This window comes from Mobula hypostoma, chromosome 3 (assembly GCF_963921235.1).
Source record: "Mobula hypostoma chromosome 3, sMobHyp1.1, whole genome shotgun sequence".
Lineage (NCBI taxonomy): Eukaryota > Metazoa > Chordata > Chondrichthyes > Myliobatiformes > Myliobatidae > Mobula > Mobula hypostoma.
Window position 1 is genome coordinate 96,317,444 of NC_086099.1, and position 17,194 is coordinate 96,334,637.

The window sequence follows — 17,194 nt, forward strand, 5'->3', positions numbered from 1 at the left end:
ACCTTCTGAAGGGCAGATATAAAAGGGCAATTAACGTTGACCCTGCTAACAAGATCCATAAAATCCTTTTAAATGCAGATTATCAGGCAAATAGAGCATATGTTATTCTAAAAGCTACAAATGAATAGTTATTGTTCATGATGTTAGGAGTCAGAAAAACAGTTGTCATTGAAAACATGAAACAGAATAGCAAGTTTAAAGATAAAGCAAGCACTCTTTGAATGGTACTGTATCATTGAAGTGGTTACAATGTTAGACTTTATGTCATCAGTTCAAAGCATTTCACCAAGTGGTAGAAGAGACTATGTTGCAAATGTCTCTAATCTGTTTAATGTGCTTCCACCCTAACACCAGTTGGAATAGTTCTGGAGTTGAGATACGGTACTGGGTAAAGGTCATAGACACCCTGGATTTTTTATATAAATGTGTTTTAGATGTTTATTTTTTTCTTCTGCATGAGTGTGTCAGTAGAAATGAGCAAATTTTAGATTTCCAAACATAACATTCACTGTCTGCTCTCACACACATCTTCTCTATTTCCCGAACATCCGCGCTCACCCCATCTTTCCACCACCCTAACAATGATAGAGTTCCTCTTGTCCTTGCCTACCACAGTATGAGCCTCCACATCCAACATATCATTCTCCACAACTTCTGGCGCCTCTGAAGGGTACCCACCATCAAACAAATCTTCATCTTCCCCCCCCCCCCACTTTCAACAATCACTGTCTCCATTATTCCCTTCTCCATTCATCCCTCCACACTAATCTCCCTCCTGGCACTTATCCCAAAAAGTGGCCAAAGTGCTCCACCTGCCCAGTCACCTCCTCCCTCACCTCCATTCAGTGCCCCAAACAGTCCTTCCACGTGAATCAACACTTCACCTGCGAATCTGCTAGGGTGATCTATTGTGTCCGGTGCTCCCAATGCCGCCTCCTCTACATTGGTGAAACCCTTCGTAAATTACGGGACCGTTTTGTCACCAAAAGTGGAACTTCCTGGTGGCCCAACATTTTAATTCTGATTTCCATTCTCATTCCAAAATGTCAGTCCATACCCACCTCTTGTGCCACGATGAGGCCAGCCTCAGAGTTGAGGAGCGACACCTTATATTCCATTTGGGTAGCCTCCAACCTGATGTCATGAATATCGATTTCTCCTTCCAGTAGCTGGATGTTTCAAGCAAGTACACCCACATTTACACCCAAATGTGACCACAATGAATATTCAACCATTAAGCTTCCCCCTCCCCCCAACCCCATCTCTAAACATTGCAAGGCTGGTTCAAAGAAGGAGACTTCACAACCCATTTGATTCACTGTCTTGGTATCTGCCTTTTTATTACTCTCGAATGCCTTTGAGGTAAGGAAATAATCACCTCTCTACTTCATACAGTTTTCTCACTTCGCAGTGATGCAATCCAACCTTTGCCCATGCTACTTTATGACTGAAGTATATTGACAAGCATTTAATATAGTGGAACTTACCTGCTTCCTTTCATGCTCATCTGAGTCAAAGAATTCACAAGAATCTGAATCTGGTAGTGTTACAGATTTAGGATCTTCATACAGATTGCTGAAACCCACTTGTCTTCGGCATTTTTCTAATTCCTCTTCAACTGAACGTTGCACTCTTTTAGTGATTTCTTTTCTCTCGGCATATATTGTGCTGGAACTCTTCCTCCTCAGATTGTCATCTGTGTGAGCATGAAGACTAAGGGTGTCAGAAATGGAGTTATTCCTTGGAGTTCGCTTGGGTTTCACATGGTGCTCACTGTTCTCACCAAAGTGTTGCTCCTGATCTGAGACGTGTTTGTTCCATTCGATTCTCCTCCTTTCAGGGGGCCTCAAGGTTGAAACATACTATCACAGTGGACAAGTTTGTTGTTAGAAAGAACCATTCTTCTATCCATCTGCTTTCATTGCATTTAATGAGCCTTGTTTCAATAACAACAATTTATATTTATAGAATTTAGTAAAAGTGATACCAATAACATAAAAGCTTTTTTGCAACAACCACAAAGTAAGATGTTAATTCCAACAACTAGAAACTTAAGACCAGAAAATAGAGAAGCTGATTCCACCATTTTCAAATGGCTTTTTTAAATTGTTTCTCAACTCCATTCTTCTGCCTTCTCCCCGTAACCCTTAACCCCCTAACTAGTCAAGAATGTATCAATCTCTGCTTTGAAAGCATCCAATGATATGGCCTCCTCAGCCCTGTTGACAATGAACTCCATTGATTTGTCATCCTCTGGCTAAAGAAATTGATAGGTTCTGAGGAATATATTTGGAGCAGAGAGAGCTTTAAGAAGTTTGGATGAGGAATTCTGGAACCTGGAACCAAATCAGCTCAGGACACACTACTGCCAGTGGCAGAGTTCTTAAATCTGAGGATGTATAGGAGGTCAGAGCTGGAGGAGAACAAAGATCCAGAACATTTGAAGCCTGGAAGATTTTCTAGGCACATGAAGAAGGAAAGCTTTGTTGATCAACTGAAACTTTACAGTATATTTAAATAAAATAATGCCAATTTAAAGAAAATAATAAAGTATTCTTTTCAAAACAAAATGATATGCTGTTCTTTTATACCTCAAACATTTAATGTTACGTTAAAGGTCAGACTGTACCTTATGTCTGTCAATTTTGCCCAAGAAGTTCAAATCTGTTGTTTCTGAAATACCTCCATGTATTACCAAAACCTTTTCATCTATGACAGTGGCTAATGGCAACCAACTGAATACGCTCTGCAGTAATTTCAATATTCTACTTCCATGCACCTAAACAAATATAGAAATCCTAAGCAAATAGTATTCAAATAAACAAAGATAACTTTATCAATGTTTTCAGGAAAGTCACAGAAATAAGTCAAATATTCACCTGGTATTTTTGCATCACTTCCTTTGTGAATCCATACCTGGAATAGTGAAATACAGTGATAACTGAATGAATTAGGTTTCAAGAAATAAAAATTGTTCAATAAGACTCATCGATAAGAGTCTAGGTCATAGAACACTACAGCACAAACAGGACCTTCGGCCCATCTAGTCGTGCTGAACTATTAATCAGCCTAGTCCCATCGACTGTACCTGGACCATAGCCCTCCATGTCTCTCTCATCTATGTACCTATCCGAATTTCCTTTAAATGTTGAAATCAACTCTGTATTTGCTACTTCCGCTGCAGTCATTCCACACTCTCACGATCTTCTGAGTGAAGATCTCTCTCATGTTCCCTTAAACATTTCACCTTTCACCCTTTGTTCATGATGTCTAGTTCTAGTCTCACCCAACCTCAGTGGAAAAACCTATGAGCCTACTTTGGAAGTAAGATTGGCCACCAAGACAGAGCTTGGGCTCCTCACATTTTTAGACTTCTTCCCTGCAAATCTTGGTACTGTCAGTGATGAGCATGTTGAAAGGTTTCACCAGGACATTGCAGTCATGGAGAAACGGTATCAGGGCAACTGGAATCCTTCAGTGCTGGCTGATTATTGTTGGACACTCAGACACTGAGTACAAACAAAAATCGTCAACAAAACAGTTTTAGCTTAGTTGAAATATTGCAAAATGTCAGCACTGTTGTGCAATAATAATAATCCAATATAAGTTAATTTCTTGTTTCTTCAAATTCCTATGTGATACAAGTAGTCTGAAATTATATTTGTGTTCAGCTTCAAGCAGTCTATTAAAACAAATAAAAATTGGAACAATTTGATTCATACTGGGAAAAATGGTTTAACTGCATAACACCTCATAGGCCTGATTTTATTCTCACAAGTCAATGAATATGTTGTAAAAAAAAGATCACTCCCTATAGTACATAGTTTGCTTCTTTTGATTGTTCTTTCTTTCCTCTCCTTTCTATAAGTGTATACCACCGATAAGTATTATGTGGAGATTTGTGACAAATATGACTATATGATATACATGTACAGTATCTGAAATACATCCTATGGAAAGTTTTGTTTGCTAATGAACTAAAATAAAAAATAAATTACAAAACAAAAGAAAAATTCTGAGGAAGCAACACTTTAGAAGACAAATTGTTGTCCAGTGTTGTCTTTTTTACTTTATTCAAGTAATTATCTGCCTTTGACAGATTATGCCTTGATAAGGTACATACAAAGTTTCACTAATAGCTCAATTCTCCTCACCCCTTGTTACTGATAGGTATTGGTCCAAAGGTGCCCACTAGATGGTGATCAGGAGCTGGGATTCTGGTTGATCCCACATAGCCCTCCTGAAACTCTAGTGGTCCCACAGGCACTGCAGTCTTACTGCTCTGTAGGATCAACAGATTCATTGAAAACACAATGCAGGCACCCAACATAAATAATGAATGGATTTTGCTGAGTTTGCACCTTAAGTTGATGATATGATCCTCATGGTTGCCTCTGTTTAAATAGATTCCTTTTGGATAGACAAGTAGAAATGCAAACAGGATCAGGAGAATCTCAATAGAATGCTTCCCTCTGTCAACATAGTCTCCATTAAAGACATACACCTTCTCTGGAGATGGAAGCCCATTCTGGTTAATGGAAAAAAAATCAGGTTAGTAATGAGAAATGTTTTAAATTACATAAATAGTGATTAGTGCAGCAACATATAACCTATTTGTCATGTAACTGGATAATTTCAACATGGTTAAATGGGTGAAAATCATAACTCTGCTGATTTTCAGTTTCTTTAAATCAATATGGGCCACTTCACACACTATCTGATAACAGCTTCCCTTCCTTGGTCATCTGTTCAATGGTCTGAAGAAGTATCAGTTAAAAAGAAAGCTCACTCCAACTACTCTGATTCTAAATGTGATTATAAGGGCTACAATACCGTATCGTCTGGAAGGTAAAAGAATGACAGCTAACCTTACGGTCTCATGAGGAGTTTGACATGGTAGGGCAGGCTCCAGGTGATGGCTGGCTGGAGATAGGCTGAGTGTGGGAAGATGGGTCTAACTTAGATGGGAACCTGGGTCTCCTGCTCCTAAGCTCTTGTGCTGCACTCCTTACTGACTAGATTAAAATGAACAGATGAATGTGCAATGCCTCCCAGTGCCTTAACCATACTCCAGGCACTCTGGTCACCTTGGCAAGCTCTAGCATGGATTTGATTGACCCTGCACGTGGTAGGCGAGGGAAGTGTGAATGGAAGGGTACGTTCTGAGCTGATCATCTGCAGTCGGCTGAAACCTGGATGACGGGTGGTTCCGGGGGTGGAGGGTTATGTCTAGATGTGCAGGCTTGGGATTGTGCTGTTTGCTGCGGCAATGTCAAAGGACAGCAGGAGCAAGCAGTTATGTTGTGGCTGGGTGTAGAACGATGGACCAAAGTATAATTTCTGAGCACTAAATACCCGGATGGTCAAGGATGTACAGCAGTCCCATAGAGACGGGAAGCAGGGTAGTTGGACAGGTGGTTGAGTGGGAGCAGATTCAACGACTAAAACCACTGCAGAAACAGGAGACTGTTTGTTTACCCATTCCAGATCTAACATGAAGCGCCTCAGGGCCAATTCTACATATTTATCACTAGAAAACAGGTCACTTTATCACACTTCTGCCTTGCAGACTCCAGAAAACAAAACACCCACCCCCCACACACAATATTAGAAGACAGGCAGCAGCGGTGGTTACAGCTGCACTTGCCTTGTGACATGTTGATTCTTTTAAGAGTGTCATTGGGCAAGGTGGCAGACAGACAGCCTTGGACTCCTCAGAGACAGCTTCCAAGTCAACCTTGACCTTCAAATAAACCAACCATGCACTGAGAATTTCCTTACCACCTAGGACAAACACTGACCTGTGTGGTTCTGTGTTACGGCTCTCTGGGCATCAGAATGAGACCAGCACGTTTCAAGTAACTCAGGGCCCAGGTGGCTCTACAAGTCGCATAAATAACCAGCTGAACTCCAGGAAATCCTTCCATTCAAAAACAGAGCGTAATGTCGTCTCTTTCTCTGTCCAGCAATCAGTGAATAGTATTTTCACCAGTGAAAATGGCCTTGCTTTACACAGTAACTACATACATCGACCTCTGGAGTTGAGGGTCTGTATCATGTATCATGTTAGTTTGCAGTAAGTGGAAAGTCAATACAATGTATACCTTTGTGGGAAAGTTGTGACTACATCTTGAGTCTTTTAGACAAAGACTAGTGACGGATGTAAGAGCAGAAACATTCGCAAGCAAGATTAAGACTTTGTTATGTCCAAATAGCAACTTTATGAGTCAGATTAGCAACTGCAAATGGAATCTAATCCCAGCAAGTGCAAAGTGATGTGTTTTGGGAAATCAAATAGGGGTAGAACATATACAGCAATTGAATGGGCTCTGAGGAATGTTGAGGGATAAAAAAACTAAAGAGTCCAAGTCCACAGTTTCCTGAAAATGCCAACAACACATTGTGGGTGTTGTGTAATGAACTAGCTGGGAACCGGAGTGATAGGGCCGAGGATGGGGCAGTTGGTACACAAGTTGATGCTGTGTCTATCCCAGCATGTGAAGAGAGACTCCGGCGAATTGAGCAGACGAGACCAATGGAAGGTCCAATGGTCAAGAAGGCAGTCTCTGCAAGCGTTGTGGAACATGTAGAGCAGGACAAGACACAGAAGACGTCCTGGTCATCCACTGCACCTAGTCCCATCTCCAGCTGTCTTGACTCTGTCTTGCCACTGGATCCAGATGGGAATTGGGAAGAGAGAGTGAGGCTGACGCTGCGCAACTCTCCCTCACTTAAATCCAAATCACGCGCTAGTCTCAACACCATCATAATGGTGTCGAGGTCTTCATCGACGTTGACGATGGACAAACACACAGATGCTTGTATAGTGAAACTGTGAGAAGGACAGGCAAGATGATGGTGGAAAATTTCAGCCAGAGTAATGAGTTGAAGTGCGACATTGATAATAAACACAGGTATGTGTTCGTCTGCCTCGACGACATCCTCTTCTTCTCCAAGACCATTTCTGTCACATCCATTCAGTCCTTCAGCATCTCCTCAAAAACCGGCTGTACTGCAAGTCAGAGAAACGCCAGTTCCACACCCCAGTCATTACCTTCCTGGGTTATGTCCTTTCACCCCAAGGCACAACCATGGACCCTGAATAAGTGTGCAAGGTTGTTGACTGGGTCTGACCAGCTAACAGGCCAATCTCTCCGCATATTTAAAGAAAACTGATCCAGAGAAGATCTTGGTGAATCTCTTCTGTTCTCTCTCCATGCTCCCTCAAACAACTGCAGTGTTTTTCCAACTTCTACTATAGCTTCATCAGGAACTACAGCCAAAGTGGCTGCTCCTCTCACCTCCCTCACCAAATCACCTACCTCATGGACAACCTACTTTGCAGCTGCAGACCATGCTTTTGAGGAACTTCACCATCGCTCCCAATCTCCACCATCCGAACCCCTCCAGACCTTTTGTGGTAGAGGTGGATATATCTGACAGATTCATCCCCTCCCAGTGAGAACCAGACCCTTGTGCCGCCTTCTTGCTCAAGTTCAAGTCTATGGAGTACCGTTATGAAGTAGGAGACAGGGAGCTAGTCACCATTAAATGGAGATTAAGGGACTAGAGACATTGGCTGATGGGAAACAATTAGCCATTCTAGATCTGGACTGACAACCAGAACCTCATATCCGTACAACTGACCCACCAACTCAACCCACATCAGGCTCGCTGAGCCATCTTCTTCAAGCAATTCAACTTCACCTTCTCCTACCGACCTGGCTCCAAGAACACTAAGGCGGACACCCTGTCATGATAGTTCGACCCAGTTGGAATGGAGATCGACCCTCACCACATCATTCCATTCTTGCAGATCCTAGCCCTGATTGTTCGGGATCTTGAGAATTGGATTCGACAGGCCCTACAGCACAAGCCGGCTCCAGCCAACACAGCTGACATCAGCATGCACACTCTGGTGGCCAGGCATCCCAGTGGGCCCACTCCTCAACCCTCTCCAGCCATCCAGGTGCAGGGTGGACTCCAGATTTTCTGCAAAGCCCACCATGATTGCAGATGTATGTCAGTTCACCGCTTCCTGCCCTCAGCTGTGCCCTGTCGAACTCCTCCAGCCAGCAGATCTCTGGTCCCTACCAGTCCCCCGATGCCTGGGGTCCAGTGCTTCATGGCTACCACCTGATGTTGTTCCCCATGGAAGAGCCAACGGTGTAGGTCCCTGGTTTGCTAATGCTGGAAAGTTTGAAAGAAGGCACTGGGGGCCACCCTAGCTGGCAACTGCACCTACTGCTGTCAGTGCCCAGCCAGACTACTCTGGCCTGGGGACCGTGTCTGCCTATCCACCCATGATCTACCCCTGTGCTCTTGCCTCAGTTCATTGGTCCCTTTACCCATCGCATCAACCTAGTCACTTACGGACTCCAGCTGTCACCGACCCTTGGGATCACACCTACTTTCCACATGTCCTGCCTTGAGCCCGTTGTCTATGGACCTCTCAACCCACCGGAGTCTGCACTTCTAGAACTGAAGAACGTGGTCCAGTGTAAACATTTCGCCAGTTGAGGGGCAGGGTGTGCAATACCTGGCCAACTGGGAATGGTATGACCTACAGGTCAGGTGATGGATGCCGTCCAGTTTTATCTTAGATCCACTGCTCACTAAGGGGTTCCACTGGGTCTATCGGGATCATCCTGGGCCGTTGGGAGCCTGCACAGGCAGGCACCTCCCAGTCTCCAACCAGCTAACAGGAGTCACCTGCCACTTGTTTCCAACTCATCACCTGCAACCTATTTAAACCCAGCTCCCCTCCACAGCCCTTCGTTCACCCACTGAACCAGCCAGCCTCAACCAGGCTCCTAGCCTTCAGTTACCTTATTGCCTTGTCGTGTTAAGTATCTGTTCTCAGCTGTTTTGCAGCCTCTTGTGGCTGATTATTTTGCAGTTTATCAATAAAATATCATTTACCGTTAAATCGTCTCAGCTGCTCTGCTTTTGGGCCAAGCCTCCTCTACATTTCCTGGCAAGAAAGGGAGGATATTCAAGGTATTTTTCCCATGGCATGGATATCAAAAAGTGTGGCTTTAAGGTGAGATAGGAGTTTTAAAGTGAATCTGAGGGTAAGTTTATTTCTCACACTGGGATTGGTTGATATGTGGAATATGCTCACAGAGGAGGTGATGGTATCAGATATAATTTCCATGTGGAAAAGGTACTTAGGCAAACCTTTTTAAGTAGGCAAGCACAGGTATAAAACTTTTCAGGCAAATGGGATTAATGTAAATGGGCAAAAAGATCAGATTGGATACGACCGGCAGAACATCCATTTCTGTGCTCTGCGTGTCATATTTTCAATTGGATTTGTGATCGGACATCACTATATCATTTCCATTATCCTAATACAAAATCCTTTGGAGTACTGAGTAGTAAGTGCACGCCATTTACATTGAGAGAAAAAAAAAACCCTTGAAAAGCCCAATGTAATTTAATCCAGATTGTAAACAAATAAAGTTATTTCTAAGGTACAGTGTTGTAGTTGAGAATTGCATCAGGTTTAAATTCTGTTATAGGGTTGTAAATTCTAAGTACACCTAAAATTGAACATTGAAGAAGAAAAAGTTAAAGGACAGATAGAAGCCATTAAAATAAGCTTGGTTTAATAATAGTAACAGATAAGATGGTGATGTTTTCTAAAACATTAGGCATGCATTTAGTACATTAACAATGAGCTTTCAAAACTCATACCTTGTAGAATATTAAAAATAAATCATCCAATTTGCCATGCAAATCACCTATAAATTCAATAGAAAAAATATTAGATTTCATGCAATATTTCAACAAAGAAGAATATATTCAAAGATTATATGTAGAAAAGGATTATCTGTGATAACTGGAAATCTAAAACAAGAACAGTTCCTGCTGGTATGGCACAGAATTCCAGTCAATTTGCCTATAAAGAATACAATATACAGGTTAAGAATCCGTGAGTCTCTTGAAATCTAATAACAAATACTTTGGACTAGTATAAACAACTTTAGAACTGAATGCTGGACAATAGCTATTAGCACAGAAATTATTGTTTTAATTCAAACGATTTCATTGGAGTTGAGCCATTTATCTAACATAGAAATGTGCCACACCGATTATGTAAAACTTATTCTCATGGATGAAAAGGCATTACGTTGAAGAGAGGACAAATTGGAAGGCGGCTAAACTTGCAATCCATAGGTGAACAGGTTGCCAGCACGATCTTTATCTGGATCTCTTAAGAAGTATCTCCACATACAGTACATGAGCTAAGAGAAATAGCTAGAATACATGAGGCCATAACTGAGCATGAGTCAATGCCTTCAGTGGATGAGAAAAGATAACATAGAAACACAGAAAACCGACAGCACACCTACAAAGTTACATAAATATTATTGATAACCCATGGGTGAAATGGACTCTGAAAATATGGAAAACAATTATAAAAGAATATAAACTAGAGAGGGACACTGCAATTGTTAAATGGTGTGCATATGACTTGGATTTTACGCCAAACAAAGCGGATGCTAGATTTAAGGACTGGACAGCTAAAGGAATAACAGCTATTTGGCAATATAATGAAAGAAGAAATACTGTTCAGTTTTGAAATGCTCAATGAGAAACACTTATTAGAAAAACAAGACTTTTATCATTATTTACAGATGCAACAGTATATTAATAGCACGGTTAAAAATGTAACCAAGGCAAGTACATGTTTGACAGAGATATTTAGAAAAGCATATAATTCAGACAATGGTAGTAGAATAATTTCAAGCGTGTATAAGGGTCTGTCAAATCTTAAAACACATTCGACTTCATACATTAAAACAAAATGGGAGAAGGAAGGAGGGATAATAATATCTGAGGAAGAATGGACAATAATATGGAAGTATCAATGGAAGTGTGCCAGTTCACAGAAATGGAGGGAGTTCAGGTGGAAAAACTTGATAAGATATTTGATTACACCCTCTCAGAAATCCCATTATGATAGTAACCTCCCTGTTTGCTGGAGAAATTGTGGAAATCAAAATGCAAACCATTATCATATTTTCTGGGAATGCCCTGATATCAAAAACTATTGGAGGACACATAATGCCCTACAATACATCTTTAAATGTGAAATACCCTTAGAGAGTAAGACCATATATTTTGGGTATGTACCTCAAGAATGGTTGAAAAGAGATAAATATTTAATGAATATACTGCTGGTGGCTGGTAAAAAGACCCTTACCAGGAAATGGTCATCACAGGAGAGCCCAACTTTAAACGTATGGATGAAAATTACAATGGACATTTACAAAATGGTGAAGATAACAGCATCTGTTAATCATAAGTTGGAACAATTTGATTCACACTGGGAAAAATGGTTTAACTACATAACACCTCATAGGCCTGAATTTATTCTCACAAGTCAATGAATATGTTGTAAAAAAAAATCACTCTCTACTTTGTACATAGTTTTCTTCTTTTGATTGTTCTTTCTTTCCTCTCCTTTCTATGAGTGTATAACTTAGATAAATATTATGTGCAGATTTGTGACAAATATGACTCTATGATATATATGTACAGTATCTGAAATACATCTTATGGAAAGTTTTGTTTGATGATGAACTTCAATAAAAAATAAATTACAAAAAAAAAAGAAAACCTACAGCAAAATACAGGCCTTTCAGCCCACAAGGCTGTGCCGAACATGTCCTAACCTGAAAAATTACCTCGGGTTACCCAAAGCCCTCTATTTTCCTGAGCTCCATGTACCTGTCCAGGAGTCTCTTAAAAAACCCTATTGTATCTGCCTCCACCACCGTAGCCGGCAGCCTATTCCATGCACTCACCACTCTCTATGTAAAAAAATCTTACCCCTGACATCTCCTCTGTACCTACTTCCAAGCACCTTAAAACTGTGCCCTCTCATGCTAGCCATTTCAGCCCTGGGAAAAAGCCTCTGACTATCCACACAATCAATGCCTCTCATCATCTTATACACCTCTATCAGGTCACTTCTCATCCTCCGTCGTTCCAAGGAAAAAAGGCCGCATTCACTCAACCTATTCTCATAAGGCATGCTCCCCAATCCAGGCAACATCCTTGTAAATCTCCTCTGCACCCTGTGACGAAAAACCAAGTTATCAGAGGATTGATGCTAATGAGAGAGAGATAAGTGAGACAATGGAGAAACATTCAAAATGCTAATAAGAGAGAAGAGAGAGATTAACGAGAAAGAAACACATTTCAGAATATTGACAGACTGGTTGCTTTGAACCTGAACTGTTTGAAGTTTGATGGACAGGCGATTCCCCAGTAGGGGGATGAAAAGAGCAGGTTTGCTAAGGCAAGACACACCACGAGATCACGAGATAACGAGACCCTGGAAGAGCGGTGTGCCCCCCACAAGTTGGTGGGAGTTAGAGGTCTGGTTCGAGGGAACCAACCATAGACTGACAGGGTGAAAAGGGATGATCGGCAGGAACCTGGTTCTCTAACCTGGTTACGATTACAGTACTGTGTTACTTATTTCTTTAATAAAACTTTAATAAAACTTTATTAGTTTCTGTTAAACCAGACTCCAACACGTGGTCCATTTCTGCTGGTTTGACAACCCAGTTACGGGGTACGTAACATAAGTGGGGATCTCGTCTGCGATTTTGAACACCAAATTTGGGACTGGGTAAATTGATTGGGTTAAAATTCCCGAAAGAAAGAAAGAGCAAACAGCAGAAATGGAGATTGAGGAATTTCTAAAGGCGCCAACCTTGGAGGCATTAGAGGATGCCAGGAAATCAGAGTTGGCAACTGTTGCCAAACGGTTGAATCTTTTTAATGGGAAGTCGACAATGAGGAGAGTGGAGATGCACAGAGCTATCATTGGGCATTATGTATCTAAAGGTGTGTTTCCCCAAGGGGAGCTGGAGGTGGTATCTATGGGCAAACCTGGTGGAGAAGCAGTGCAGCTGCAGATGGAAAAATTGAGACTCGAGCACGATTTCTGGGTAAAACAGCTGGAGCGAGAAGAGAGGTACAGGCAGTTAGAGCGAGAAGAGAGGGACAGGCAGTTAGAACGAGAAGAGAGGGACAGGCAGTTAGAACGAGAAGCGAGAGAGAAACAGAGGGAAAGGGAATTTGAGCTGGAGAAGTTAAGGATGACACTAGCGCAGGGGCCCATGCCGAACCAAGGTGGAGGGTTCAGGGCGACCCAGGAGGTTAGGCTGGTTCCCCCATTTGAGGAGGCCGATGTTGATCGATACTTTCTACATTTTGAAAAAGTCGCTGCAAGTCAGGACTGGCTGAGGAATAAGTGGGCTGTTTTGCTTCAGAGCGTACTAAAGGAAAAGCCCAGCAAGCTTACTCGGCATTGTCCGCAGAAGATGCCCAGAGGTATGATGTGGTGAAAGAGGCTATACTCAGGATTTATGAGTTGGTCCCGGAGGCATACTGACAGAGGTTCCGGAATGTGAGGACGCAGTGGGACCGCACGTATTTAGAGTTTGCCCATGAGATGCAGATGTATTGTGAGCATTGGTGCGCCTCAAAAGGGGTCAATGGGGATTATGACAGACTGCTGCAGCTAATACTGATTGAGCAGTTTAAAGGTTGTGTCCCTGAAGGTATGAGGCCCTATCTAGATGAGAAAGAGGCAGAAACCTTAGCCGCAACTGCTAAGTTAGTGGATGAATACGCGTTAACGCACAAAGCGAAGTTTACCCCGAGTAAAAGCTACCAGAAGGGTAGTCAAGAGGGCGGAGGGAGTCCGCCAGAAAAGTCAGAAAGTAAGCCGGGGACTAGTGAGAAGGATAAGGTAGACCGGGAGCAGTTTGGTAGGAAGTCTCCTGGGGTCGTATGCTATAATTGTGGGAAAGCTGGTCACTTTGCGTCCAGGTGCTTTGCCCCAAAGAAGGAGATGGGGAAAGCAAAAACGACAGTTCCGACTGGCTGTTCAGGAAGGGCGCGAGAAGTTTATCTTGGCCGGATTGGTGTCAGTGAAGGAGGGGTTAAACCCAGTTTCAGTACGGATCTGGAGAGACACTGGAGCTTGTCAGTCATTGATCTTAAAGAGTGTGTTAGACTTTAGTTCAGAGACCCAGACTGGGGAGATCAGTGTGATAAAAGGCGTTGGGAAAGGGACTGAAGCAGTACCTTTGCACCAGATACACCTAAAAAGCGACTTGGTCTCCGGACCAGTCACGATCGGGGTGAGGCCCGAACTACCGATGGAAGATGTGGAGGTCTACTCGGTAATGACCTCACTGGCGGAGAGGTGTACCCAGCAGTAAGATTGACAAGCCAGCCTGCCAGGATTGAGGCCCCGTCCATGGACTCACAGGTTTATCCCGTTTGCGCAGTGACTTGGCACATGTCCGGAAAGGCTGCCGAACCGAATGTAGATTTAGCTGAGACATTTTTACCAGCCTTGTACCAGGAGGGGTTAGAAAGTGAGAAGAGGAGCATAGTGGAGCGGAAGGAAATGAGGGAGTTGAGGTAGATTTATTATTAGCGAGGAAGGAATTTATACAGGCACAGGAGCGAGACGAGGAGCTGATGGTTTTGGCGGAAACAGCTCTCTCTGAAGCAGATTTAAAAAGGGAGCCAGTGGGCTATTATGTGAAGGAGGGAGTACTAATGAGGAAATGGAGACCACGTACTGTGCCCGCAGATGAGGAGTGGGGGGTGGTACACCAGGTGGTAGTGCCGAAAATTTATAGGGGCGAGATTTTTAACCTGGCCCACAAGATACCCCTTGGTGGACATCTTGGGGTGAGGAAAACAGTCGATAGAATCATGAAAGAGTTTTACTGGCCGCACAGGAGGAAGGATGCTATTGACTATTGTAGACGTGAGCTAACACAGTTACAGGCTATTGATATGCTAACAGCTTGCCACAATAAGCGAGCAGACCTATGTGTTATCATGAAAATTAATGAGGTTAGGGTGCCACCTGATAAGGGGAAGACCCATTTTGAAAAGATAAGTATGGTGCCGACCAGATGGGAGAACTCTATTGTTTTGGCCAACTTTGCTGATGGGTTCTCTCACTTAACCCCCAAACAGAGCAAGCCGCTGAGAAAGATAATTAACTGGCACGTACACGTATGTCCGGATGTCCCGAGGTGATGCAAAGAGCCGGGACATGGTGCTGTTGTCACATCAGGTCAGCCTAGTAAGCATCCCTTTAGGATGATTAATTCAGTGATAAAGGGATTAAGGAACACAGAAGCGTATATTGATGATTTAGTGGTCTGGAGTGACACGTGGGAGGAGCACATTGTGGCAGTAGAGGAGCTGTTTAAGCGGCTGTCGGTCGCCAGCCTGACAGTGAACCTCGCAAAAAGTGAATTCGGCCACGCGAAGGTCACTTATACGGGATTTGTGGTAGGACAGGGGCAGCTGGCTCCGATGCAGGCTAAGGTGCGGGCTATCTCTGAAGTCCCCACCCCAACAGACAAGAGAGCCCTGAGAAGGTTCTTGGAGATGGTGGGGTAATATCGGAAGTTTTGCAAAACCTTTGCGGATATTACCCTCTCACTTACTAAGCTCTTGCCAAAGAATGCTAAGTTTGTGTGGGACGACCTTTGTTATATTTGTCCGGGATGGAAACCACTGAGAATTTACACTGATCACAACCTATAGGTGTTTTTGGCCACTATGAAGGATAAAAACAAAAGGTTGCTAAATTGGAGCCTGGTCTGAGAAGATATTAAAATAACACATATAAAAGGAACGGAAAATGTGATTGCTGACTGTCTGTCAAGGTGTTGAAAACTTAAAGTTCTCTGTATTAGCCGAATAGCTGATGACCCTGTATATTAGTGTGTATCTAATAATGTATTCATGCCCATAATTTTTACCCTGGTAAAAATCCTTTGAAGGATAGGGGTGTGACGAAAAACCAAGTTATCAGAAGATTGATGCTAATGAGAGAGAGATAAGTGAGACAATGGAGAAACATTCAAAATGCTAATAAGAGAGAAGAGAGAGATTAACAAGAAAGAAACACATTTCAGAATATTGACAGACTGGTTGCTTTGAACCTGAACTGTTTGAAGTTTGTTGGGCAAGTGATACCCCAGCAGGGGGATAAAAAGAGCAGGTTCACTAAGGCACGACACACCACGAGATCACGAGATAATGAGACCCTGGAAGAGCGGTGTGCCCCCACAAGTTTGTGGGAGTTGGAGGGCTGGTTCGAGGGAACCAACCATAGACTGACAGGGTGAAAAGGGACGATTGGCGGGAACCTGGTGTGTGTGTCCACCCTTGCCTGAGTGCCAGGCTCACCGCGGAAGAACGGTCGTATCCAGAACGGAGGGGTCACAGTTGGTGACCACAGAAGACATAGAAGGGTTCGCCCGAAAGCTAACTGCGAAGAACATCAAAGGTCTGTTTGAATCAAAATTTGCATTCTCTCTCTCTTTCCAATGGCACAACAGCGATTACTGCGAACTGTACTAAGCTGAACTGAACACTGCGTCACTTGAGACTGATCATTTTACCCCTAGACTGCGATAGAGCTTGGTTGATTCCTATTACCCTAGTTCTGTGTACATGTGTGTTTTATCATTGCTAACCTGTTGCATTTATATCCTTACAATTAGAGTACTGTGTTACTTATTTCTTTAATAAAACTTTATTAGTTTCTGTTAAACCAGACTCCAACACGTGGTCCATTTCTGCTGGTTTGGCAATCCAGTTACGGGGTACGTAACAACCCTTTCTATGGTTTCCACATCCTTCCTATAGTGAGGCGACCAGAACTGAGCACAGTACTCCAAGTGGGGTCTGACCAGGGTCCTATATAGCTGCAACATTACCTCTCGGCTCCTAAACTCAATTCCATGATTGATGAAGGCCAATGCACCGTATACTTTCTTAACCACAGAGTCAATCTGCGCAGCAGATTTGAGTGTTCTATGGACTCGGACCCTAAGATCCCTCTGATCCTCCACACTGCCAAGAGTCTTACCATTAATACTATATTCTGCCATCATATTTGACCTACCAAAATGAACCACCTCACACTTACTTGGGTTGAACTCCATCTGCCACTTCTCAGCCCAGATTTGCATCCTATCAATGTCCCGCTGTAACCTCTGACAGCCCTCCACACTATCCACAACACCCCCAAGCACCCCCAACCTTTGTGTCATCAGCAAATTTGCTATCCTATCTCTCCACTTCTTCATCCAGGTTATTTATAAAAATCATGAAGAGTAGGGGT

General features: G+C 43.0%; 1 protein-coding gene across 1 annotated transcript in view; it reads right to left on the minus strand.

The window, feature by feature from the left end:
* ppef2a (protein phosphatase with EF-hand domain 2a) overlaps window positions 1-17,194 on the minus strand; it is a 64,265-nt gene that overhangs the window by 28,973 nt on the left and 18,098 nt on the right. The window contains exons 7-11 of the mRNA XM_063043489.1: window positions 9,700-9,746; window positions 4,362-4,528; window positions 2,880-2,916; window positions 2,630-2,779; window positions 1,488-1,862 (exon numbers count right to left, since the gene is read on the minus strand). Of these exons, the coding sequence (XP_062899559.1) occupies window positions 1,488-1,862; window positions 2,630-2,779; window positions 2,880-2,916; window positions 4,362-4,528; window positions 9,700-9,746 (776 nt within the window). The remainder of the gene's footprint in view (window positions 1-1,487; window positions 1,863-2,629; window positions 2,780-2,879; window positions 2,917-4,361; window positions 4,529-9,699; window positions 9,747-17,194) is intronic.